This window comes from Equus caballus, chromosome 1 (assembly GCF_041296265.1).
Source record: "Equus caballus isolate H_3958 breed thoroughbred chromosome 1, TB-T2T, whole genome shotgun sequence".
Classification (NCBI taxonomy): domain Eukaryota; kingdom Metazoa; phylum Chordata; class Mammalia; order Perissodactyla; family Equidae; genus Equus; species Equus caballus.
This window is the reverse complement of record NC_091684.1, coordinates 9,997,974-10,025,010: the sequence shown is the minus strand read 5'-3', so window position 1 is coordinate 10,025,010 and position 27,037 is coordinate 9,997,974. Positions and strand designations below refer to the sequence as shown.

Sequence of the window (27,037 nt, the reverse complement as noted above, 5' to 3'; positions counted from 1 at the left end):
GGGGGTGGGAGAGACAGACGGAGAGAACAGCAGTGGGAGAGAGAAGCACGGCAGAGGAGAGAGAGACGAAGAAAGAGGGAGAGAGAGAAAGTGGAGGGGAGAGCAGGAAGGGAGGGAGAGCGAGTGAGAGCAAGCAGAGAAAGGGGAGGAAGAGAAAGCAACGGAGCAGGAGGGTGCGCGGCGCGGAGACAGCAGAGCTTAGAGGGATGGGGTGAGGGCAGGAGGAAGCGGAGGCAAGGTGGGGGCCTCAGGCGCCTGCAAGCCAGGATCCGAGGGCGCTAAAAGCTCCCGGTTCAGCGGCTCACCCGGGCGCTTTCCCGGAAGGTGGCGCGGGGCTCTGGGGTGGCAGCGCGCCCTCCGGGGAGCCATGGCGGCGGGGGCCAGGGGTCGGCGGGCGGCGGCCCCGCCGAGGGCCTGAGCCGGCGGCTGGCTTGGCCATGGCGGCGCCGGGTTGCGGGCCCTGAGCGCCGGCGGCGGGCGCGCACCATGAACTCGTGGGACGCGGGCCTGGCGGGGCTGCTGGTGGGCACGATGGGCGTCTCGCTGCTGTCCAACGCGCTGGTGCTGCTCTGCCTCCTGCACAGCGCCGACATTCGCCGCCAGGCGCCGGCGCTCTTCACCCTCAACCTCACGTGCGGCAACTTGCTGTGCACCGTGGTCAACATGCCGCTCACGCTGGCCGGCGTCGTGGCGCAGCGGCAGCCGGCCGGGGACCGCCTGTGCCGCCTGGCCGCCTTCCTCGACACCTTCCTGGCCACCAACTCCATGCTCAGCATGGCTGCGCTCAGCATCGACCGCTGGGTGGCCGTGGTCTTCCCGCTGAGCTACCGCGCCAAGATGCGCCTCCGCGACGCCGCGCTCATGGTGGCCTACACGTGGCTGCATGCGCTCACCTTCCCAGCCGCCGCTCTCGCCCTGTCCTGGCTCGGCTTCCACCAGCTGTACGCGTCGTGCACGCTGTGCAGCCGGCGTCCCGACGAACGCCTGCGCTTCGCCGTCTTCACGGGCGCCTTCCACGCTCTCAGCTTCCTGCTCTCCTTCATCGTGCTCTGCTGCACATACCTCAAGGTGCTCAAGGTGGCCCGCTTCCACTGCAAGCGCATCGACGTGATCACCATGCAGACGCTTGTGCTGCTGGTGGACATCCACCCCAGGTGAGGGTTCTGGGAAGAGCTGGGGAGGAACTCGGTGGCAGGAGGAGATCTTTGTCGGGGGAAGGGGTCCTTGTCTCCTCCACGCTCCAGTGTCCGGCCTTGGGCAAGCCCCTTTTCCACTGAGCCTCCATTTCCTCTCCAGATAATTGAGGTGGGGGGAGGGGCCAATGCTGCCCGTCTTAAGAGCTTAAAGCGTCAGCAAAGCAGGGCCACCAAAAAGGTGAGTGAAGCCATATATGTGCTTTTTGAAGCATCAGGGTAGAAATCACAGAGTCGGAACTTTGTTGGACTTCTTACACTTATTTTATGTGCTTGTAGTTTTCACTTTAAGTAGCATATGGGAAGGCAGTGATCTCTGTTCGCTGCTTAAAGCCTTTAAAAGGTTCTAATCAGGCCCGGAGAGCCTGGCCTGGATGCTTAGGGAGCTCCTTCAGAGCTCTCCAAGCAGGACCTGCTGCTCCTCTGGGTCTTGCCTTTCTCTAGTGTCTGCGCTGCCTCTGTCTCCTGATCCTGAGTGTGTATCTCCTGATCCTGTGTGTGTGTGAGTTCTTGGGCTATACCTTCCTCTGGGCTCCTTAAAGGAGCATCTGAAGGGGTCTGAGGGGACTGGGGGCTCTTCCTGCCCTTCCTAGCCAGCACTGGCCTGTGCTGGAGCCCAGCGGGAGTCACCCCTGAGACTCCCGGGACAAAACCTGTCCCCCTACCTCCCCCCTCACCTGGCTGCTGTTTCTCAGGAAGGCGGCTCAGAGCAGGCAGTTCTGGTGCAGGTACCCTTCTGGGAACGCCTGCCATCCCCCAGAGCCTCTCAGGGAGAGAAGGGTGAAACTCTTTGCTGAGGTGTCCTGAGCTCACCTCAGCTTTCCTTACAAGAAGAGGAAAGTGAGGAGGGAAAGAGCTGGAGGTGTCTCTGTGGACGTTGTTGTTTTATATCCCATTGTCCTAGGGAAGGGCTGGCTCCTCCTCAGTTGCCCAGAGCTAGATAAGGGGGGGTTGGCATCCATACAGCACAAGAGGGAGCTTGGGCCTAGGGTGAGACCCCCTCAACCCCAGGGAGAAGCAAGCTCCTGACCTTTGGTCTGTCAGAGACTGTTTGAGCAAGGTCTGTCTGAGCTAGGGCTCCTTCAATTCTGAGTTTTTCCTGCCCATGAGCAATAAAAAGAAAAGTCCATGAACTTCACTGTGTCTGCACATATAAGGACTTGCATGTGTGTATTCACTGTTCCCCCTCAGAATGGCCCTTCATGATTACGTGCTGGACCAAAGCTGCTAGTCACGGAATCTTTCTCACAGAAGTGCTTACAATATGCACACGTGAATGACCTGTAGCACATAGACACCTCGGCATGTGAACCCATGCATGTGATTGTGTCTGCTTCACACACACAGTCCCACGTGTTCACATATCACCCACATGTTTAGCAGACAGGTCACCGCAGGAGCACATGGCGCAGGTGTGGCGTGCATGCACACTGATGCAAAGACACGGTCTGGCTTTCTGCGTGTATCCGCGCAGTGCGCATCGTCATGTAAGGGAATATGCTGCAGCCACAGTTGCAGAGCTGCTCCCCTTCCTGTCAGCCAGGGCCGCCAGGAGGACCTCCCTTTAGAAGGCGCATTCAGAGGGTGACTGGACTGCTCTCGAAGCTGCAGGCAATGTTGCTTATCTCCTGAGACCTGAATGATTCCCATAGCGGGCCCTCTGCTGAGAGTCTAACAGTGGAGGAGGGACTGAGCTGGGAAAAGAATCAGTTCTTATTTAGATGAGTGCAAACCCCGTTCCTGCTCTTCCTCCAACTTCCAGAACAAGAGGGGCGGTGGCTTCTTTTCAGCCTGTTTAGGAGGTAGGGCGGGCTCCACTCTGCAAATCTCTCCTGGACTGCAGAGAGTTCCCGGGGTCCCAGGAGCAGAGGCAGCTGCTCTGCTGGCCTCCTGTCCCCTCTTCTCTCCTCCGCTCCTCTCTGGGGCGGCCTTGACCTCTTCGAAGCTCCAGGATGCTTGAGGAGCTCCTGCTCCCAGTGCCACGGGGCCCTGCAGGGCCAAAGAACAGAGTCAATCTGCACTGGGGAGAGGAAGGGCTTCTGGGGTGAGGATTCCCTTCGGCCAGCTCAGACAGGCCCCACTGGCCGAGGGCTGGCCTGAGGTAATGGAATAGTGGGCAGATGTGACGGCCCTGCCCCTTCAGTGAACACGACCTGCCTTTCTCTGTGGGGTCAGTCTGCAGAGTGAGAATGTGGGCGATGGGCCACACAGGAGGGCACCAGCTCCCTGACAGCTGATCCACGGGCTTCTTTTAAGCAGCTCCAAACTCTCCCTCCCCACAAATGAGAAGCTGCAGAGCCAGCTCAGGGGGGCTGCCCCTCGAGCCCCCAAACCTTAGGCACTAAGGCTCCAGGAAGATCACCGAGCCTCCTGGGCCAGGTTGGTGCTGAGAGCTGGGGACTCCTGGGGGTGCCAGTCCCTGATCGGCAGAAGCCAGGCTTCCTTATCTGGACAGCCAGGGTGGCAGGTGGGGGTCTTTGTTCACTGGGAGTTTTAGTTGACAGCCACCATGTTAATAGTCTCCTGGGACTTAATTAAAAGGGACACTTTTTGAGTTCCTGGAGGCCCAGGGTGGCATCTGTCAGGAAGCTCCCTGGTGGTGTCTGCCCTTCCCACAGTGTTTAACGGGGCTTGTGGCAGGCTGGACTCCTTTGTTGCAATACCACCAAAAGACCAGGGGCCCCGAGAGACCTTCCCCACTCCTGCCTTTCCGTGGCGGTTTCTCGAGTTACTACATTCATAAAGCTTGGAATTCCTGATGTTTATTACCTGGTCCTCCAATTGCTAGCTTGCTCGGTTCAGTCCTCCCAAACCACAGCTCTGGACCAGTTATAGCCAGATCCTCTCCTGGGGCCACCAGTGACTTGGGGTCTCCCCTGACATGGAGACACAGATGGGGAGTCCGGCCATGGACGCGGCAGCCTGCTCTCCCAGGGCAGCGGAGGGCCCCGCTCGCCGGCGCAGGTTAACGATTTCCCGGGGTAGCGTGCTGGTGAAGCACACTCACCCTTGCAGGCGAGGGCTTCTGAGAGCGTCAGAACTGTGGCATATTTGTAGACGGAAGAACCCGTAAAGATAACCTCCCTGTGCCCCTGATTTTGCAGATGAGGAAGCTGGGAGATGCAGGAAAGGGAGCACTTGCCAGATTTAACAGATCCAGAATGTGGCTCAAGCCGAGACTCACGCCGGGTCCGCGCCTGAGGTTTGCGGACGGGGCGATAGTGCAGACGGAGGCTCACAACCATCTCTAGAAATGTTTAGAAGTTCTAAACTAAGCTTACAAACTATTAAATGAAATATGTTCTATCCTCCTACCTTGACAAATGTGTATTTATAACTCTTTGCAAGGCTGGATTCAAATTTAGAATTTCTCAGGCTCCTTGGGGTTCAGCCTTGCGCATGGTGGAGAGAGCTGAGCTGGCTGCAAGCAGGCAGTCCCTCCCTTACCTGCCTCGCCCTGGCCCCCACCAGCTCTCCCCGGCACAAAGGCTAGGGTGTCCCCTGCACGAAGTGGACAATCCAGGTTGTGCATCCAGGTGTTGCTCAGCAATGCCACCCCTCAGTGCTTGCCAAGCACACAGATGACATTGTTCACCCTGAGGAGGATGGGCCCGGGGAAGATGCCTGCTTACGTTCTGGAAGCAGCATCAGGGCATTTGGGCGAGGAATTCCATGTTCCAGGTATGCAGAGCTTGGTCCAGAATGGGAGATGTGGGCTCTGGGTGAGCACATCCCCTTAGCCCTATAGGCTCTTGATTTCTTGAGGAGAGGTGTGGGCCCCTCAACGTCCAGGGCCCAGGACAGGGGCTTCTCTTGCCAGGCCTGAGGACGGGACTGCTCACACCAGTGTCCTGACTCCAAGCTCAAGGCCCTGCTCAACCATCCGTCAGCTTGCTCTCTTGCCTTTTGTTTCCTTCCCTTAAAAGCCAGAAAACAAATCTGGATGGCTCTGTGAGTCCTCGGAGCATAGCTCAGGACCGACTCCAAACATCTGGGGATCTTTCAGCATCCAGACCCGCTGCATTTTAGCCATGACTGTCCCATTTATTGACTTCAGATACTCCAGAATTCTCCATCCCCTCTGCCGTATCACTGAAGCCTACCGGGGAACCTCTCTTTGAGCCCGCATGTCAAAATGCTGGGGAGCCCATCTCTTTTTGTCACAAGGAAACTGTTTCCTCTCACAGACCATTCCACGCTCGGACCCTGGGTGAACGTATCTGGCCAGGTTGCCTTGGGGGGCTCTGAGGCTCTCGCCCTCTGCACTGTGGATTCTGTCTGGGAGCCAGAGGACCCCAGCTGCCCCCACCAGGGCCAGGAACATCTAGAGAATGCGTTAGTGTGGCCAGACGCAGCTTGCTCACTGCTCAGTGATTCCATCATGGGAGTGGGGTCTCGGGGGAACACCCCAGATCTTGGAGTCGAGAGACCTGGAACAAGTCTTGGTTGTGTGCCGAACCCCCTGTCCCCTTGGGCATGGCATACACCTTTCTGGCCCTCAGTGTCCTCATCAGCAAATCAGGAAAATAAGAGCTCACAGGGCCGCAAGATTTGAAGGAGCTCAGTTTTACAAAGCTATGGTGGAGAAAAAAATGACAGCAAGTGCAAAGTGATGTTATTGTTATGTTGTTCTGGGAGCCGGCAAGCTGCCCTCCTACTGGGCTTAAACAATAATGTTGCTAAGTGAGAGGGTTGCACTGCTTCCCTCGGGCCTGGGGGCCTGCCCTGCCCTCCTCATTCCTGTGGCCTCCTTCTTCTCACCTGGAAATCAGGGGAGCCCCCGCCAGGGAAGATGGATCATCCTCTTCTTTTGCGAGAGTTCAGGGAAGCAGCCGTGTGGTTCCTGGCTGGGAGCACCAGACTGGGAGTCAGTGACGGGGTGCTAACCCCGCCTGCACCCAGCTCTCTGAGTGGGCAGCTCCCTCTCTTCTCGGAGCCTGTTTCCCCATCCGTGAGCTGGGTTGGGTGAGTGAGAGGATCTCTCACACTCCACACGACTGTAGAGTCTGGGCAGTCTGTCCCAGAGCGGAGAACTGCCGAGGTCCACGCAGATGTTAACCCCAGGCACAGCATCCACTCCAGACACCCTCTGTGTTCCTACGGCATGCCGGGTGAGGTTAAGATTAGGAAACTGCATTGGCAGAGTGCTTGGAGGCCCAGAGAGGGTCACGGAGCCAGCATGAGAGTCCAGACCCAAGCTCAGAGCTCCTCTGGCACCAGCCCTGGTGACAGCTTTCTCTCTCTCTCTCTCTGTCTCTCGTAAATGCACAGGAAAGGAAGAGAACTCTTGCAGTGGGAGAGAACCCTGTGGTTTTGGGGTTCAAGGTAGTGCTGGAACATAGTTATTGTCCAACAAATGTAAGTTGAATGAATAGTAATCATTTAGCATTTATTGCGTGGTTACTATAAGCCAGGCACTGTCCTAGGTACTTTTTGGGTGTTAGTTAACCTTAATAGGACCCTATGAGGTAGGTTCTCTTATTACCCTCATTTTAGAGATGAGAAAGCAGATGCACAGAGAGGCTGTGTAACTTGCCCAAGGCCCTACAGCAATTAAGTGGTGAAGCCTGGATTTGAACCCAGAAGTCCGGCTCTGGCATTGCATGCTTAACCACTACACTATTCACAAGAAAGGACTCAGGCCAGTGGAAGCTTTCATGGCCTCACATCCATTGACAAGCCTGGCCTTGTCTGATAGGCTCAAGGTTTTTAAGGCCCATTGTTAAAAATCTGTTTTAGAACAGATTTTTAGTATCATCTCTTTTGAGAAGGCCACTTAAAAAAAATGATTGAGTCGTAATTTTCCTAAGATTTTTTGGTTCTTGTTTTTGTTTTTGTGAGGCAGATTGTCACTGAGCTAACATCTGTGTCAATCTTCCTCTATTTTACGTGTGATCATGCCACAGCGTGGCTTGACGAGCAGTGCTAGGTCCACGCCGGGGATCTGAACCCACGAACCCTGGGCCACTGAAGTGGAGTGTGCAAACTTAACCACCATGCCATCAGGCCAGCCCCTCCTAAGATGGTTTTTCAAGGTTGTTCATTAATTCATACAACATACACCTATTGGGTATTTTCTGGGTGTAAGACGTTGAGTTTAAAACTACAGGCACCCAAAGAAATAATGCATCTGCAGAGTGCTTGCTATTTAATTTTTCCCTTGCTGCACAAAGCCTTGTAAGAACAAATAAAATTAATTTCCCGTATATTTTTACAGCATAGAGAGTGACACTGATCATTCTAGCCTGAACAGTGCCCATTATATTCCTTTAGAGTCACTGAAATATTTCTGTTCGCCCTTCTTAAGGCCTCAAAGCGTTTACCAGCTTCTGTTTTTATATTCCTCACGTCTTTAGGGGAAGATTATGTGGTGTGGAAGGGTGAGGGGGTACAGCTGGGTTCTCAGCCCTTCAGTGGGGACTCAAGTCCCTCCTTAGGGGGCCAGAGGAAGCTCCTCACTCCTCCCGAGCTTGGTAGCTGGTGAGTCATTTCCGTCCCTGATAAACGGTAGCTCTAGTTACAGCTATTATGAAATCCCCATGGGATAAATGAGGAACCAAGTTCAGAGAGGTTGAGTGACTTCCCCAAGGCCACACAGCTATGAGGGCAGAACCGGGACAAGGACAGCTAAACCAGAGCTCTTTCACTCATCTGGGTTATTCTAAAGCATCTGAGAAACAGACAAAATTGGCAGGGTAAAAGATTAGAGGAGGGCCTGGCCCCAGTACCACCACCAGTTTCTTTGGGGCACCCTTGATAAGTCATTTGTATGAATTTGGTGCTCATATTGTAGGGGATGGCCAGAATACTCCACTCTCATGGGGTTAGTGCACCATGGTGGCTCAGGACACCCAGCTCGTGTCCCAAATCTCCAGCAATTCTCCACTCAATTGCACTGAAAGTTTTAGGGGAAATATTTTAATATTAAAATAAACAGGCCTGTCTTGTGAAGAATGTGCTAAACACGCTGCACCCGGGAGTGACCATTGTCCCGGGATGGAGAAGGCTCCTAGGATGCGGGACCCTGAATTTTAGATCCAGGACAATGTCGGGCAAAGCAAGATGAGTTGGTCACCTCCCTGCACCCAGACCTCCGGGGTGGGGACTTAGGTGTTTTCTCCGTGCCCAGCCATATCCTGCCCCTGTCACAAGAGCCGGGGGACTTTGGTGGAAGACTGCACAAATCAGTGTCAATGAGGTGAGGAGATTTACGATGGCTCTTGCTGTGTGACCTTAGGCAAAGTCACCCTTCTGACTCCGCCCCTCCCCGGGGCTGCATTCTTCAGAATCTCTGGATAAGATGATGCCCTAGGGGCATGGGGACCCCAGCTAGCTGGGAAGGGCACAAGTCCAGGGAAAAAAAAATCCTGCAAGAATTTCAGGGCCTTCAATCCAAACTAATGTGGAACTGTCCCTCTGTGATCAGAAATCTGATGAAGAAGAGTTTTGGGTGAGTACTAAAATGATGGTTCTTGTAGAAGGAAGGGGAGGCTGCCCTGGCATTAACGCTGCGCACGGACCTGGCTCATGAATATTCTCTCGACTCCTTGCTTTCGTTGAGCAGACTGGCCTATTTTTGGAGCCAGGGCACCGCAGCCCAGGCCTGGCTTTGTCAAGTTATCTTCACTTGCTGGGCAGCTGTGTCCACAGTCTTCCTCCCTGTTCGTTTTTTGGGATCATGTGATTTATTTTAAAAGTAAACAGTAGAGACACGTGCCCACATTGGGCCCCGTGGGATGGAGCATGTGAGACCTTCTGGCCGGGCTTGCCTCTCCACGCTCCTCGACTGTGGTGATGCACGGACCCGCTGCTGCCCGTGCATGTCTCTGTGGCTGCGGGAGATGGGCTGCAGGAACCACTCCTCTGAGCTGGCGTGAGATGTAAGTTCTCGAAAGGTCCTGGTGCAAAGTGAAGTCAGAAACGGTGTGGTTAGAGGCATAGGCAGCTGGCTTCTGATTCCATCCTCGAGGCTGTGTCCCTGATTCCCCAGGGACTTGGCAGTCCCTTAGCTTCACCGAACTTGGTCTCCCAAGGAATCAAGTGATTTCTCCCTCAGTGACCCCACAAAGTGGGGTCCGTAGCTCCAGGCAGGGCTGAGGTTTGGGATAGAAGACATGGGGCTGAAGATATGGAGGAAGGTGGCCCCGGGCCACACTGTGCACGCAGAGTCCAGGCTGCCCCAGGTGGAAAGAACCGGCTTTACGTCACACCCACGTGGGTTCAAATCCCACCTCCACTTACCAGCTGAGCAAATCATTTAGCCTCACACAGCTTGTGGTCTTCATTGTAAAACAGGGCAGGTAAAACACGTGGCAGGTAAAACGCACGTGGCAGCTAATGTGCACCTGGCAGGATCAATTGTGGTAAAGATAAGAATTAGAGTACTTAGGGACCTTGGACTTGGGGCTGGCAGGTGATCAAGGAAGGCTATAAGTAGTGATAAGAAGAATTTATATTGCTTTGCACTTGGGCTCTGCCCTAATTGCTTGATGTGCCTTATGCACTGAATGCGTTTCCTGCATCTGTGTGCTTCAGGCGTTTGAATCTCAAAACAGACCTTTGCAGCATTTTATTATATCACTATCCACATTTTACGGATAAGACCCTGAGGCTCAGCGATGTCGCACAGGGTGCCCAAAGTCACGCAGCTACAGCCAAGACGTGACCTCAGGTCTCTCCGGCTCCACAGCCCAGAGCCTCCACTCGAGGCAGCTGCCTGTGTCTGTGAAGAGGGAACGCACTGTGACCCGGACAGGCCCGCCCTGAGTCACCTTCTCCCCTCTCTCACGCGCAGTGTGCGGGAACGCTGTCTGGAGGAACAGAAGAGGAGGCGGCAGCGCGCCACCAAGAAGATCAGCACCTTCATCGGGACCTTCCTCGTGTGCTTTGCCCCCTACGTGATCACCAGGTGAGCCTGACCGGCAGCCGTGAGCTCGCCGGCCTCTATTGGCCACAAGTTATCTCCAGAGGGTGTGTTGGGAGGCAGGAGTGAACTTGACCAGCGTGGTGAGAAGGAGGGTGCGGACTTTTTCTCTTCAGCCTCTAATTCTTTTGGATTAGACTCAGAACCGAAAGAGTTGTGAAAGTCTCTCCCACTTGATTTCCAAATCACATCATTCGGACCCTTTATCCTGGGCCCAGCCCCAGGAGGCCCGAAAGGAAAGGAAAGGGGAGAGAAGGCAGAGGAAAATATCCAGTGGTGGTTGGGTTCCTACTGGCCACTGCCTGCAGTGTAGACACCCTACTCAACAGCAGGGCCGCATGCCATCTGCTCAGGGAGCAGGGAGCACGCTCTGTGCCCAGCCAGGTGGGCTCGCCTGTCCTGTGGCCCCGGGGACCTCCCACTGTTAGTGGAGGCATTGTCAGTTTGTCACGTTCTCGCCTCCCAATCCCCAAACCCCCATGCCAGCCGAGGTTGCAGTGTGCTGGCCTCAGGGCTGTGCATGCCAAAAGCCAACTGCTCGAGCTGCAGAATCTCCCCCGCGTTTCAGCTGGAGAAAAAAAATATATCACCCAATCAGTTTCATGGACTGAAGGGAAAGGAAAGCTCCACAATTTTACATGCAAACTGGCTTAAGTATTTTGGAAGCTGACAATAAAAAGAGATTTTGAGTTTCTATGAGCAGGTAGATGTTGAGCTTGGGAAGTAGGATCTGTGCAAAGTTTTGCGTGTATGCGTGAGAGAGAGAAAGAGCTGGCAGGGACCTAGAGGGGACCCCCTGCCTCGCTGTCCCCAGAGACAGCTCACAAGCCCCAGGGGGAGGAGGAGCCCACTGTGGCCAGGTCTCCATGTGTCTCCCTGTCTGTCCTACTGAGCTGAAGCCTGGCTCCCTGTATCTCTAGCCACGCTCCCAATCCTGCTTTCTGCATCACAGGAGAACGTCTGTCCTCTACTCCCAGGGGCCCTGCCGATTTTAGACAGCGAGCCTGGCTCCCCCGCAGCAGCCCCACTTTCTCTTCTCCAGACAGCACAGCCCCAGAGTGTCTTCCACTGTTTTTAGTGGCACACCACCCATTCTGGGGGAGACCTAATGGGCCTACATCTCGCTTTAAGCGTAGGACCTAGAACTGTCTGTAAGTCTCTGGATGGGTCTGACCTGGGCAGAGCAGAGCCATCAGTTCTTCCTTCTCGAATTGTCCACCAGACCTCAGCACTATGGCCATTTTGTGTGGCCTCATTCTTTGTGGCGGGGCTGTCCGGTGCATTGTACAATGTTAGCAGCACCCCTGTCTTCTACACACTACCCGCCAACAGCACCACTCTCCCCGCCTGTTCCCCAGTTTTAACAACTAAAAATGTCTCCAGACACTGCCAAGTGTTCCCTGGAGACCAGAATCACCCTTGGTTGAGAACCTCTGGTCTAGGCCTGCCACATCCAGCCAGGATGCTGGAGCTTGCCTAGATCAGGCTTTTCCACGGGACACAAAGCCGAGGCATGGAAACAAAGGAGAGTGGGCCTCCACTGCTCTCCAAGGGTGGGGCAGCAGAGTGGTTACCAGCACGGGCTCTGGAGCATGCCCACCCAGGTTCAAACCCCAGCTCCACTCTTTCCTGCTGTGTGACCTTGGCCAGTGATGTCACCTCTCTGAGCCTCCAGCCTCTCATCTGTAAACCAGAACGGAGCAATGCCTGCCTCTTAGGATTGTTGTGAGGGTTAAAGGGCATTGAGCACGGGGAGCATGTCGCACAGGCCTGGCGAGGATGATGTCTGCAGTCAGCGCCCCCATTCTGATATTCACAGCACCACCCACGGTGCTGGGCCTGGGGACTGGCTGGCGCATGAAGTGGAGGGGATTAAATCCTGTGAAGAAAGATGCCCTGGGAAGGGAGGGCGTGCAGACACTCCCCCTCTTAGAGCCCACAGTGAAGGGAGCTGTGCGCTAATGAGGTGAACTTGAACCCTCAGAGGAGAACGGGTAATGTGGCTCCAACTTTAAACTGTTGGATTTTTCTCTGGCTTAATATTATTTCCCAACAAAATTTTCTTTTTTTCAGATTAAAGCTCGGTTCTCTCTGATGGTGCCCAGAAAATAATGTTTGAGTAAAATTAACGGTAGTTTCACGACTCAATATGTTCCCTCCAAATGGATTTGATGCATTTTGAGTTTTAAAAACATTCACAAAACTATTTGTCTTTTATGGAGATGAGTGGCAACTTATTAAAGAGAAAAGGCTACCCCCAGTCAACGTCATAAATACAAAATTTGGTTCTGGTGATACCACCGCTCGCCCCACTGCCACCCCCCCACCCAGCTCCTGCCTCTGCTTTCCTATATCGACCAAGGAAGCATGCTAAGCAAACCTCATAAAATATGCAAACAGACCCTCATTGCATATCATTTCAGCACACGTTTCTCCAGCACCTTCTCTGTGTGGAGCTTTATACCCTTCAGAGGAGGCATGGATTGGTGAGGTCCTGCAGGAGACGCCCTCTGAGGGGGACACTGACCCAGTAGATACGTCCATCTCTCCGGGATGGAACATCATGTCATGTCACTCAGGACGGACAGGGTCCAAGAGTTCCAAGGCAGGAGTCAGCTCTTCTGGCTGGGGCTTCCTGGCCCAGCCTTATGAAGTGGGCTTGGCTCTGCAGGGGGCGCAATCCAAGTGGAAGGGACAGCATGAGCCAAGTCTAGAGTCCTGAGTGGGAGCCACCAGCCACAGGTCCCTTTGGAGCACCTGAACATGGCCTGTCCGAACTGAGATGTGCTCTAGGTGTAAAATGCACACCGGGTTTCCAAGACTCAGCATGACATAAAATACATACATAATTAGTACTTTTATATCAACTGCATAGTGAAGTGGTGATATCTTGGATATGTTGGGTTAAATAAAATATGTAATTCAAATTAATGTCACCTGTTTCTTTTCCCACCTGTGGCCCACATCCTCCTGTTGGATGGTGCTGGCCTGAAGTCAGAGAAGTCTGGGGTGTGAGCTGTGCTGATGCCCTTGCTCCCAGCTCCCTCTTTCCCTTGACCTTCAGCCATCCATGTCATCCTTCACGGACCAGGAACCCACGGGATCCCCATGCCAACCACCCTACAAGGGTGCTCAGAACTTCCTCGCTCCCTTCCTTCCCTGCCTAGCGTCCCGCTCAGTGTCAGAGTTTATCCAGGAGCAGACAGGGAGCAGCCAAATCAGTGTCTTCCTCTGTGGGGTTGTGTGTGTGGAGGCAGGGGCCCTCAGAGGGCCTGAAGGGGAGACATCAGGCCCCAGCACTGGGTGGCAGGGAGGGGAGTTTGTGGCCGGCAGTTTCTCAGGGTCAGTCCCCCTGAAATTACAATCTCTTAGAACCACTTCCCGCTGTCCACCTCTCTGCCCCATACCCCTTCCATGATTGACAGGAGAAGAGATTCTGAGGAGGTGCCTAGTCTTTACGGTAGCTGGGAGCCCAGAGAGGCTCACCCCAGGGAGACGGGCATGTGTGAAGTTGCTCATCAGCCCACAGAGGGCCCTCTGCGCTCCAGGTGTGTGCTGATCATGGTCAGGATTCCATCAGAGCTACACTTCCACTGCCAGGGCATCAGAGCTGCCAGACAAGGGAGGGGAGGGGCAGATTTGCTCTGACACTGAGCTCCAAGGAGCCTCTCCCAAAATGTCCCATCTTACTCTGAGTCAGGGCTAGGAACCACACATTGATGGTGGGGAGAAATCAACCTCTGGTAAGGAATACATAAAAGAATCCACACAAGGCACTCAGCACAGTCTGTCCTATTGTCACCAACACTGGGATCGGGGTCACCAACACTTCTGGTGGCGACTGACTCTTCAGCATTCTTCTCAAGCTGGTGGACATGACTACCCCAGTCTCAGATGAAGCTGAAGACAGACTCTGCTCTGGAAATGTAGTTGAGGATTTAGTTTCTTGTAGGAAATGATTTTTAGGGAGAACCTAGAGCTGTGGGTTTTAGAAGTGGAAGGTTCCTTAGCGATCACCTCATCCAGGGAGGATGAGCTGGCTGCACCCTGCAGGGCGACTGGAATCCATTGCCAGAGCGCGTATTGAGGGGGATTCTGAAGCCAGGCTGGGATTAGTGGAAGGTGCTATGAATGACTGGGATGCCTTCCTGCCCAAGGAGATGAGATGATGCTGTGCGGTTTTTAATTCCTAATCTGGTGCAGTGGTTTGCTAAATTGGCTTCACATTAGCATCACCTGGAGAGTTTTAAACCCAAAACCATACCTGGACCTCACACTTGACCAGTTACGTTAGACTCTCTGGGTGTGGGGCCTGGCATTGGGGATTTTAAAATCTCCCAGGGGATTCTAACCGTGAACGGTGTTGAGAACCGCAGCTCTAGTGCACATACACATACCCATTTTACCAATGAAGAAACTGAGGACTGGGTCGGGAGGGGCGGTTGAATTGCCCAGAGAGAGTCACACTCTGAGTCTGTGGTGTGGCTGGGCCTCCAACCTCAGTGGGCTCTCTGCTGGCTCTTCAAGCTCTTAAAAAGGTCCAGTGGGTCTTTGTATAGCCCAACCCTGTCCTGCTTCCTAGCTCAGGTCTGTGGCTGTGGCATTAAAGCGTCTGGCACACAAAGGTTACTCCCTGACCTCCTTCTGCCGTATATAAATATATATGGAGAGAGAGAGAGAGAAAGGCTGAGAAGTCCCACAATCTGCCATCTGCAAGCTGCAGCCCCGCAGCCCCAGGAAAGCTGGTGGTATAACTCAGTTTGAATCTGCAGGCCAGAGAACAGGGAGCTGATGGTGTAAGTCCTGGTCCAAGGGCTGGAGAAGGTGAGATGAGACATGCAGCTCAATCAGAAGCAGGAGAAAGAGGGGCGAATTCCTCCTTCCTCCAACTCTTGTTCTGTTCAGGTCCTCGAGAGACTGGGTGATGCCCACCCAACTGGGGAGGGCGGTCTGCTGTGCTCAGCCCACTGACTGAATGCCAAGCTCATCCGGAAACACCCTCACGGACACGCTCAGAGTGTTTCACCTGGGCACCCAGGGGCCGGTCATGTTGACATGAAATTAACTATCACATGTACTCCTGGATTCACGCCAGCTGGCTGCCCCTCAGCAGTGTCCCTCCAACCTGCCAGTGCTCAGTGATGATAGTTCAGGTGAACTGAGCTCTGTGCAATCTGGGCCCTAAAGAGGCAACCTAGACGATGAGGCAGGTGTGAACCCTCCAGGGGTCAGGTCCCTGAGGTGTAGGGCTCCTGGCCTAGAAAGGGTTAATGAGCACCAGAGGCAGCATGTGGGGTAGAGGTGGGCTTGTGGGAGCTGAGAAGTGTGTCCAGGTTAGCTGGACCTGACATGGCTCTGCCTTCTGGGGGACTTTACAGCTTGCTCCTGTTATCCTCCTGGCCCCTACAGTGGCGCCAGGGCGCAGGCTGGGCCAGCCGTGTAAGCTACCCTCTGCAGATGGGGAGCTGAGGCTCAGAGAGGGAAGGGCTTGCACAGGTCATTTGGCTAGCAAGGCACAGGGAACCAGGCAGCCTGAGCTGAGCCTTGGACAGCCACCAGGCACCCCGGGGACTCCCCTGGATGCAGTGCCACCTCATCATTCTTTGCCTCCTTCCTGTCCATAGAAACAAAAGTCAGAGCCACTGAGGCAGCAACAGGCCCATCCTGTAGAATTCAGAGAGAATTAGAACAAGCTCTGTCTCCTAAACCAATCCTGTAAGTCCCTACTCTGTGCCGGAAGTTGTATCACCCTCCAGACCTGGATAATATCCTCCTTTTAAAGATGAGGATACTGAAGCTCGGGTAGGTGCCAGCCTTGCCCAGTCCAGTAAGTGACTCAGGTGGGGTTCCAGCCTGGCCCGTGCGTGGGGCCCCCACGCTGCTCCCCTCTGCTTCTCCTCTGAGAGCACGCAGGTTCACACTTTCCTCCCAGAAGGAGGCAGGGAGGCACTTTGTGCCACGACCCGCTTAGAACCAGAAAGCTGCAGTTTCTGAAATGAATGAGTCAAGTTGTTCAAGTGTCACTTAAACCCCTCATTGAGCTGTCAGCACAGAAACTAATATTTTCCACGACTCCACAGTGACTGTCTCTACCCAGGCAGCCCGCCTTTCTGCTTCCAACCCATTCGAGCCGCATAAACGGAGACGTGTGCAAGAGTGTGTGTTAATGTCAGGACAGCTGCGGGGAACCCTGGGAGCTGGCAGAATCGGAACCCTGAGGAAGAGAAGCGGCTTCTGCTGTGACATCTGCCACCCCTTTGAGTTAATCGAGAAGATCCGGCCAGCTGGGAGGGTGTCCCTTCTCTGTGTCCACAGTTTATTCTCATCTGTCTGAGAACTTCCTCAGCAAGGGGAGCATCATTCTCGGGTCAAAACTAGTCAAGTCTTCAAATAGGTTCTCAAGCTTCCCTTACTGGAGAACACGAAGTCTTTATAACTGCACCTGTCACTTACTAGACGCCTGTAATGCACCTAGGAAGTACCTGATTGTGCCTCATACGGCTCTCTCATATGTACAGCACCACACATACAGGTAAGTGCTAGAATCCTCATCTCAGAGGGTTCAGAGAAGTGAGATGAGTCACCCAAGCACATAGGAGTAGCAACTGGCAGAACCAAGGGTTCAAGGTCAACGTCAGGCTTATTGGCAATAATTTAGCCTTGCGGCCACCCTCCATCTCCAAATCCTGGGGGGCGGGCACTGCAAATACAGAGATGTCATCCATAGGTTTTTGATCCAACTTCCTCTGCCAGAGCATCTTGGCGTGAACCCAGACAGAGCACCCAGACTCCTCTGGGTAAAGGCGTGTGAATCCTTTCACTAGAAGAAGTGATGGGTTCTCGTGGAGTCACCTCTGCTCTCCTACCTGGCTGACAGCAGCTTGTGTAGACCTGGAGTGGGGCCCAGAGGCTGCTGGCCCTGGTGGCTGGAGCCATCAGCAGTCTTGGGTGGTACAGTGCTGACCACGCAAGAAAGAACCCTCCAAAAGATGGCTTCACCAACGGCACCCAGCAGTCAAAGAGCACCTGCACCTGCATGTTGGGACATGTCGGATGACCATGGGAAACTTCCACCTTCACTGTTAATAGGAGTCACCACCTTCTAGTCACAGCCACATTGGCTGCCATGTCCTCAAAGCCCTGGTGCGTCACATCTGACTCTCTCCGGAGAGCTTGAGCAGCGTCTGAAGGTCTGCAACACATTCTCACCCAAAAGCTCTAATTAAATATTTCCTGAATTAAGATTCACATGTCTAGGAGCACTTGTAAGACTATTATCTCTGCGGCAATACAGGCTTACGAATAATTATGGTTGTCCCAAGTTGTCGGAGTGGGCCTCTGAGGCATTTGTAGATCTGACAGCACCGTGGCTTCTCAAAGTCACGGAATTACGTAGATGGGAGAGAGGTTTAATATGCCGGTGGCTCTTCAATGCTAATATTCTATTAATAAGATGCCTTTTCCATTATAACGTCTCAAGAAAAATTAAAGCGTCAATGTGTTACTTACAGGCCTTCAAATATGCAGACCAAATTCTCCAGAAGTCTTGGTGAGACATTGGGCTGGCTCCCCAAAGAATGTCCTGTGGCCTGTGTTGCATTTGGTACACAGAGTGTATGTGTGTGGGGTGGGGGGGGGGGGGAAGAGTAGGGAGAGAGGAGAGACGATGGAGGCGTGGAAGAGTAAAGAGAGGGTGCTAATTTATGACTTTAAATTCAAGAATTGAAAGTCAAGGTCCAAGTCAAGGAGGTACGTGGTAGGGGAGGCACGTGGTCACTGGTGCCCGCAGACCAGGGTTCAAATCCTGGTTCTTCTGCGTTCAGGCCATGTGGCCTTGGCACGTCGCTTTGCCTGGTTCCTCCTTTGCACAGCATGGAGAACACCGTCCTGGGGGTTGAGACAGTGCTTGTGAACCGTTTTCAAGGACTGAGCCCCTGGGGGCGCAGAGGAGGGGCTGGCTCGGGGCTGCTGGTGTTACTGGTCCTGTTCTCAGCCCAGAACTGGGTTTCCTTGGAGATGCTCATTGTCCAGCAGGGTCGAGACATTGGTCTCTCTGGGGTTCAGAGAATGCCTTGGAGTTCTGGCAAAGGTACCCCCATTCTCCCTCCAGGACCAGGTCTGCCAGGTAGCTGGGTGGGCATGAGAGGTCCCTGTCGGGTAAGGGACAAGAGGGGCAGGCTTCCTGGCCTCATCAGCCCTCTGTTGTGACAGCCAGTACACGGACCTGCCAGTGGTCAGATCAGAGGGCTTCCTGCCAAGAGAAAGGAGCGTGGCTCCCTGAAAAGTCTCCCTGACAAATGCAGAGCAACGTGACGCAGTGGTGGGGCCAGGTGCCTAGGACTGAGGGGTAATCCTCAGGTATCTGCTCTGTGCCTCATCTTCAGTCAGAAAACACCCATCTCTGTGCTTTGCTTCCGATTTGTTAACAGACCCTCCACCCCACAGCATTTCCCATGTCCCACTTCCCCATCCCCCTCAACACTCCCTCCCCTCCCCCCTCCCCGTCCCCCCTCCTCCCCTCCACCTCCCCACACACTGCCCAGACTCCCCCAGGTGCTCACACCTTGTCTCTGAACTGCCTGCATTGAAATCACCTGAAATGCTTGAAAAAGCAGACTCTTGCCCTCTCTCCTCCCCCCATCCTCTCCCCTCCCCCCATCCTCTCCCCTCCCCCACCGGCCCTGCTAACCAGGTGTGTGGGCTCTCCCCCAGGGCATTCACGTGGGGGAGCTGTCTCAGGCTGTGGGGGGCAGGCAGGTGTGCCTTTTGAGCACAGAAGCATAAATGTTTCTCTCTGAACGGAGCCTAATGGCAGGGTTCATACCCAGTTCATGCCCCGGGCAGTACAGGGAAAGTCACCTTGGTGCTTAATGGAAGGGCAGGGGCAGGGTGCGGGGAGCCATGCTTGAGGGGAAAAAGCTCTGCTTCCGGAAGGCCAGGCAGGGGCGGGGCGGTGCTCCAGGGCTGCTAATGCTTCCGCAGACTCCAGGGTGGTCCTCGATACAGACGGGGCTCGGGGAATGGGGTGCGGGTTCGGTGCCATTTTGATGTTGTTGTGACCAGGGACCCACGAACAACCAAATCCTTCCTAACAACCCCCTATGTCCCCATAGGCTTCCTTACTGGGTGTGTATTAGCTTTACAGCACTGCCGTAACCAACCACCAGCTGAGTGGCTTAAGCCACAGAAATGGATTGTCTCCCAGTTCTGGAGGCTGGAAGTCCAACACCAAGGTGTTGGCAGGGCTGGGTCCTTCTGAGGCCTGTGAGGGAGAATGTGTTCCAAGACTCCGTCCTGGCTTCCGGGGGTTCGCTGGCAATATTTGGCATTCTTTGGCTTGTAGACGCGTCACCTCATCTCTGCCTTCGTCGTCACACGGCGTTCTCCCTGTGTGCGTCTGTATCCAAACGTCCGCTTTGTATGAGGACCCCCGTCATCTGGGATTACGGGCCCACCCTACTCCAATGTGACCTCATCTTAACTAATTACATCTTCAACGACTGTATTTCCAAATACGGTCACATGGTGAGGTACTGGTTCAAGGTTAAGCCTTGAACATATGAATTTTGGGGAGACACAAGTTAACCCACACAGGGGTTTAACAAAAGGAGACACAGTCCCACTTTATTAACACCTGAGCCCCACAACCCCTAAACACGGGGCTCCTGAGTCAGAGCTAGGTGGGCGAGGCGCCGACACTAGAAGCAAGTTGCCCCTGTTACCTAGGATGGCTGGGGGTCGGGGCAGGTAGGGGGTCAATAACCCGCCACTGGGAGTGAAAACGAGAGAAGGGGCAGAGCATGGCTGGCACTTCTAGCACAGTGATGCTGCCCACAAGGAAAATGTGACTGATCAGAATAATAACGCCCCTTTCCTGGCCGGGGGCGGGGGAAGGCTGTTAGCAAGGGGTGGGTAGAGTTAGACCTGGCATGAGAAGATGGACCGTCTCTAAAAGGCCATCTGGAGGGGACCACGAGGTCATCCAAACACCTGCCCAGATGTGGAATTAGAAAGAAGCAGTTGTGGCAATATGAGAATTCTTGCCCCTTTGCAGTGCCCTTAAACAAATGGGGACTTGGAACCATCAGAGGTAGGAGGGAGCAAAGCCAGCCACAGCAGGCGCAGGATGGGGAACAGGGGTCCAGGTGCCCAGGAAAAGCAGAAAGTGGGTCAGCCAGCCACATCTGAGCACGGAAGGGACCACCCCGGCTTCGGCCCTGGCCTGGTGGCCACACCGACTGGAACAGAGTCTGGGCCCTTTCTGCTTCAAAGCGTCTCTTTGCCTGGAGGCCCTGACAGAGGCCAGACTCTGGCCTTTCAAAGCAGAAGCCGTCGTGTGCACTGTGGATGGGAGCAAGTGACGAAAGTTCTGGGTACATATAACTTCATGGAAAAGGGGTTCTCGGGGTTGGAAGGGACCCAGAGTTCATTGCATCCAATCTACAGTGCTGAGATTGGAATCCCAGCATGGCCTCAGTCAGGACTTGGCTGCAGTCACATGGAACGGGGTTTCCCACGTAGGAGATGCTGGCTTGCTGCTCAATCTCTCTGAGCCTCGACTGCCTCGTCTGTAAAATGGGAATGAAGATATCCGTTCTGCAGGATCATTGTAAGATCAGAGATTGTGCATCAAGTGTTTGGCCAAAAGGAGGCACTCACTTGGGAATTGTTACTGAGCCAGGCGAGTTCAGACCTGACATAAAATCTCTGAGGAGCAAACGCAATAGATTTTACCTCTTAGTTATCTAAGTGGTGAAATTTTAAATTGTCCCAAATAATTTTATTCTGTGAAATTTACAGAACCCACAAATGATGATTTTGGTCTTGCTGGATGGTTTGATGATATTTGCTCCTTTAATAAATCCTCTTGGGAGAGCCAAAATGCTAAGACTGAAATTAGCAATGTAGAGAGGACTAGGCATTTTGGAAAAGTAATTTGGCATTGCATAACAACAATGTGTTGGCATTCAGCTATTTCGTTATTATTAGGTGTGAATTCTAAATTGGGGGGTTTTGTCCCTTAAATTCATCACTTCCCAAAATAGCTTTCGTAAAAGTACAGATTTCTCAAATGCTAATAGTTCCATTTCTCCACGCGGGCTCCCAAGGACATGAATAGAAACATGGCCACATTCCCTGGTGAGGTTGGAAGGCAAGGCTGGACAGTGGCACTGACGTGGGCAGCCAAGTAGAGGGGCCTCAGAATGGATTCATGAAGCGTCTGTTGGAAAAAGAGGCATTGCTGTGGAGGATCATGCCCTGCCAGCTTCCTCCTCCTTCCCTTTGTGGGCTTGTCCTCACAAGCTCAGCCCAAAGAAGGCTTCAGGGAAAGCCTTGCAGTTGGCAGCACAGACTTACAGCCGAAGCTCAGTCCTTTCTGTATTTGGGTCCTCACCTGGGCAGCCCACCAAGCTGAGAGCCACTGCCCCATCCTGCAGTCACCTCACACAGCATACAGGTGCCAGCTCCCAGTCAGAGCACAGACACTGGACCGTCCTCTGCCACTGACTTGCTGTGTGATGTTGAGCAACCTCTTCCCCTCTCTGGGCCCTAACTTCCTCATTTGACAGCAGGTTGGGGGGAGGGTAATTTATGATCTCTGAGCTTTCTCCCGGCTCTATGGGTCTTTTCTGCCTTACAGTTATACATTTGGATAATGTCCAAATGTGGCCAAGGGTGCTGGACACACTTGAGCAAGGAGAATAAGTGGATTCATTTGGGGAGAATTCTACTTACACGGAGCAAGGCTTTTACTACTTCACAGCCTGGCATTGGCACCATGGCATGGGGTTGTCCAATGGGTACCAGGAGGACCCTCAGAACGGTTCATGCCTCTTGGACCCATGGGCTGCATCTTCCCTCGCCCCCTCCTAAAGAATGAGAGTCACTTTAGGCTACCCTGACTGCTGAAATGGGCAGGGGTCACCCGAATCCCACCCTCGGAAGAGGCCTCCCTCTCCAGCAGGTTCTTCCTGGTGTGAGACACACTTGGAGCTTTGCAGGCTGTTTGCAAAGTTATTCTCAGCCCTTGCTCCCGGACAGCCTCCCTAGGCAGGCAGAGCTAGGATTGTGAGCAAAGCCTCAGACTCTTCTGGTTGCAGCGATCATAGAGATGATCTTATTCCACCGCCACAGTTTTCATATAAAACATCCAGGCGCAAGGAAGGGAGAGGACTTGCCCAGGGGCACACAGCAGGTCCGCAGCAGAGTTGGAGCCAATGGCCAGGACGCAATTAGCTATTAGCCCATTTCTTAGATAAGCTTGGGTTCCAGAGTCAGATAGACCTGGGTTCAAATCCTGTCTTTACCATTTACTGGTCGTGTGACCTTGGGCAAATCACTAACTTCCTTGGACATCTACTTCCTCATGTGTAAAACAGAGATTGTCATATCTCCCAGGCTTCCATGAAATCATGCGTACAGTGCGTAGTTGGCACAGTATCTAGAATAAAATAAGTGCCGGGTGAATATCCACCATTGTTACTGTCATTGTTGTAAATTGCTGTTGTTGTCACTGTTGCTTGAAAAAGTCTCAGGGAAATTGAGCTTGGCCAGGAAGCTGGGGTCCGGGCTCAGACAAGCTCTGGTCCACGGCCGCCCCCTGCAGCGCCCGGCTGTACTCCCAGTAATGGCCTTCCCTGTCTCTCCGCAGGCTGGTGGAGCTGTCCTCCACGGTGCCCATCGGCTCCCACTGGGGGGTGCTCTCCAAGTGCTTGGCGTACAGCAAGGCCGCGTCTGACCCCTTCGTGTACTCCTTGCTGCGACACCAGTACCGCAAGAGCTGCAAAGAGATTCTGAACAGGGTGCTCCACAGGCGCTCCCTCCACTCCTCGGGCCTCACGAGTGACTCCCACAGCCAGAACATTCTGCCTGTCTCTGAGTGAAGGACCCCGCCTCTGCTGGAGAGTTTGGAATGAGATGGCTGGTGAGAAGCAGGGAGGGAGGGCTTGGGGCTCCTGGGCGAACACCACCAGCCGCCAACCCCCTGGCAAGCCCAGTGATTCCAGTTCCCTGGTTTTTTGGGGCTCTGAAGCCTGCTTCCAAGGTCCTCAAGGGTGGATGTTGGATTGTCCCTATTTGTCACCAAAGGATAACCATAGGGTGTGCTCTGGCTTTTCTTTCTGAGAAGCTCCTTTGAGCTCCTAGACTCACCAGGGGCTCCCCAGGATCGCACTCAGTCCAGTCATGATCGAGGACACACAGTGCTGCTGGCAGGTGGGGAAGCAAGCATGGCATCCACTTGCTCCCTAGCCTCAGGATGTTGGGCTCTATGCTGAAGAAAAGTGGCATTCTCCATGGGACATCAGTCACTCTGAGAGTGAGGTTGGCTGTGGACAACTGGCCCCACATCTAATATGGCTCCTTTTCTCCACATGGCAGTGGTGGCTGCTTTATCCCAAATATTATTCAGCTGGTACTAACTCTGTTATGCTCAGTTGGGACTCTTGGGCCCTGCGTCCCAGGGGAAAATGTTTAACAACGAATGGCTACCCAATTGTTGCCAACCAGTTGTCTTAGAAATGGTTTATTGGAGTCAATTTTTGTCCCTCGCTTCCCCCGAAAAGCTAACGTTTGTGTGTGTAGACAATCTTAGCATGAAAATGGTTTAAATAGGCAGGTAATTCATGTAGTAATGTTCTTTGAAGTCTGACCCTGAAGTCACCTTCTTCTGATTTGCGTGTCATAGCTGTTGGAACTAAGGAGAGGCAGGAGGAAGGTGGCTGGCTGGCCTCTCCCTGATCTGTGATCTGAATTTGGAGGAAGAGTTTTACTTTGTCTCACACGTCTTGCCCAGCACGTCCTGCAGGATGCACGGACAAGAAGTGACCTAAGCAGAGTTTTAGCCTTGATTTTAAGGCACTGGGTTCCATTATCCTGGTGGCTCAATATCCCATAAGTCGATCAACAGAAAGTAGAAGCTGCCCAAGCTGATCAAAAAAGTGTCCTGAGCTCATGATGAGAGGGTGAAAATTTTACTGAAAACCATAACTATAGTACTTATGCCAATCCATTAGCAGCCCCTGTCTTGACTTAATAAAAACCAAGGTGAGTGGACCATGCTTTCTGCCCATCCATCTTTGATTAGCATTTCCAATGACATCTGAATGCCAACAGCAGTTATTTCTCAGTCCTCCATCTAAGTGATTGCTCCAGGGTGGAAAGGATGGGAGCAGTAGACTCAGAAGGCTCATTCTCTCCTTCAGCTCCGCACGTGCTGACTTTGGAGGTGTAGAGAGGAGGACGCAGTCCAACAGGGACCAACCAGGAGGAGCCCATTGCTTTTCACTGCCAAGGGGCCCCAGTACTGTAAGACAGAGATGTGTTGTTCATGTCTATTTGCAAAGCTGTTGTCTTATTTCCCTTAGCTCCTCATTTGGAAAACAAATAACTGAGCCTGGCCTAATCTTGGTAGTTTCAAGGTTTCTGTGGAGACTAGAACGAAGACAGACATAGCTTCCAGGCCTCGACACCTTCCGGTTGTGGTTGGAGGTGTGCTCATGTCTGCTCGGGGGAGCCCAGGGGGCCCATCCTTCCCAAGTCATGTTGGTACCTTGAAATCAGCCATGATGGGAATATTTATACCAAGAAAATCAGTAAATGCTACAAATCAGGTCTTTTTCTCCACTGAGAGCTGGTTGTTAAGCATCTACCAGCACACCACTGCCCAGACACGACTTTGTGTGTGACTGAAACAAAATTGCTCTGATTCAGAGTGCATTTGGCCACTCAAGTTTGAGTCACAGCAGACATTCATTTTTGGGGCACTTTCCTAGTAACAAGCTGCTGTTCACCCTCCATTGTCCCCACACCAGAAGTACCAATGAGGTCAAAACCAGGCATGCAGCCATGAAAATATGCACAAATACTCAGAATTGGGCAAAAGAGGAGTCGTGCCCCAGTGGATGAGGTCTGTAGACAGTCAAGTTCAAGCAGTAAAACAGATTTCTCTCAGAGTCAGGCTGGAGGAGTAACTACATCAAACCCGCTTCCTGCTCCTTCTATACAGGCAGCGGATTGTAGGCCTGGAAACGACTCCATCTTTTTTACCTCTTTTTTAGCTAAGAAACAAGACCTATCACCCACAATGCCACATATCTTGAAAAGATACATTTTGTAATTTTCACAAACCTTTAGGACTGCTAAAAAAAAAAACCCAATAAAATTAGTTGCCTTAGCATCATATAGACAAAACCACAGATAAGTCAGTTGAGTGTTGTCTTTATTATTTAGACACAGGCAGTAAAATCCAAGGAGAAGTGAGAAGAAAATCACAGAATTAGCCATCAGCTCAACCGACTCTGCCAGAATTACCTTTGGAGGAAAATTCATCTATTTACAGTCTCTAAAACTTGCCCCCGGCTTTAATATTCCCAGGAGAATGATCTACCTCATTTGGTAATTTAATTTATCAAACGTAACGTGGTTTTCTCAGGTAAAACACTTAGAAACGTCAAGATCAGCTGCTCCGTCAAAGGGCCTGTGTTTACTGCTTGCCTTCGGTCTAGCGCGCGGCTGGATAGCGAAGGCCCAAACTCGAGTGGCAGCTGGACTAGGTGAAAGCATTTGCAGAGGCTTGAAAATAAAACCTGGAATGGAGAGGCTTTCAAATTCCTAAACCCACAAATAGGGTGCAGTTTCTAGCCCTCCGTGATCAGAATTTGTAGGTTTAAACCCAGCCCGTGATGCCTTTTTCAGTCACCCTAGCTTTTCCTATGCTTCTGCTTGAAGGAGGGGATTCCAGAGCTCTGGGACCCGCTGAGGGACCGTCAACTCGGAGGAGTGTCGTGGCATTGGGGATTTGTGGTCTCAGGGTTAGCTGGCCTCCCAAAGATGTTTCACGGAGAGCCTGCCTGTTTTTACTGAGAAATCGGCTCGGGGAGGAGGGGACGTTGACTTGAGTCATCTCCTGCCATGCCTTGTAGGACTCCGCTCCGTCTTCTGCTACCGTGAGCAATAAACCTCTCTCCTCGTGTTCGTGAAATTAGTTTTCTGTTTCATGGTGCCTTTCTTTCTGAGAGAACATGGAAAGAGCAGGCCACGCCCATGTCCTGGTTGCCATCCTTTTACATACTGGGGGCAGGCAGAGGATGCCCTCGCATGGCTGTGGTGTGACGCTTGGAGGGACTGCAGGCTGTGCATTTTTAGAATTTAACCCGAATGCAGGATAAACTAACTTGCCCATGACTTTAATAAGGATATTTTATCTGCTGCCAGGAATTCCTTGCATCAGCTTGTATCCTTCGGACAGTGAGTACCAGGGGGAAGAGAGAAGTCTGGGATGTATCTGGGGCTCCCACTAATTTCCTGGAAGGTCTAAAGCATCTGGAATGGAACCATTGGCTCCTAAACTTTATTATCCACAAGAATCACCAAGGGAGGTTGTTTAAAATGCAGATTCCTGTGCCCCCTCCTCAGAGGTCAGTTTAGGGAGGTCTGGACAGGACCTGGGATTCTGCATTTTCAAACCTCAGTTGCCCAGGTGACTGTAGCAGGTGGTCTTCAAACTATTCCTTGAGGAAAAATGATCTTAGACACCCAGATAAACTCTATGGAAAACCGGGTCTTTCTAAATATCTATATTTCAATTGTCTTGTATCTTTCCCTAATTCTCCAAGTAGTTCAATTCCCAGCCTTATTCAAGGGCTGAGTCATTTTGTTCTCAGAGGGACGAAATTGATCACTCCATAAAATTCTAAAAACCTGTTTTCAGAAGACTCTGGTGGAACAGCAAAAGCTGTCCACCCTCTGAAGGCATTTGCAAAGCCACCGCTTTCCTTTCCGAGGGGCTCCCGGGATGGAAGCACGAGAGGTACTGGGCATGTTGGCAGAGGATGCCCCCTGGCTGGCTCAGAGCCAGGATGTTTTGTTGGAGAAAAGGAAGCAGGGCATTCAGAGGGACACTGGTTGGGTCTCCACTCAG

At 52.8% G+C, this 27,037-nt stretch overlaps 1 protein-coding gene across 1 annotated transcript; it reads left to right on the top strand.

Moving 5' to 3' along the window:
- Positions 1–264: 264 nt before the first annotated feature.
- On the top strand, positions 265–26,089 carry GPR26 (G protein-coupled receptor 26). The gene is made up of 3 exons (XM_001490947.5): positions 265–1,154; positions 9,988–10,101; positions 22,769–26,089. Exons 1-3 carry the CDS (start codon positions 487–489, stop codon positions 22,998–23,000), a joined length of 1,014 nt encoding a protein of 337 aa, XP_001490997.3. The 5' UTR covers positions 265–486; the 3' UTR covers positions 23,001–26,089.
- The last annotated feature ends 948 nt before the right edge of the window (positions 26,090–27,037 follow it).

Bases quoted from the DNA above. Each gene is read 5' to 3' on its own strand.
- GPR26 (XM_001490947.5), top strand. From the start codon at position 487: ATGAACTCGTGGGACGCGGGCCTGGCGGGGCTGCTGGTGGGCACGATG. The intron at 1,155-9,987 runs GTGAGGGTTCTG...TCTCACGCGCAG, and splicing joins CTGGTGGACATCCACCCCAG to TGTGCGGGAACGCTGTCTGG. The intron at 10,102-22,768 runs GTGAGCCTGACC...GTCTCTCCGCAG, and splicing joins GCCCCCTACGTGATCACCAG to GCTGGTGGAGCTGTCCTCCA.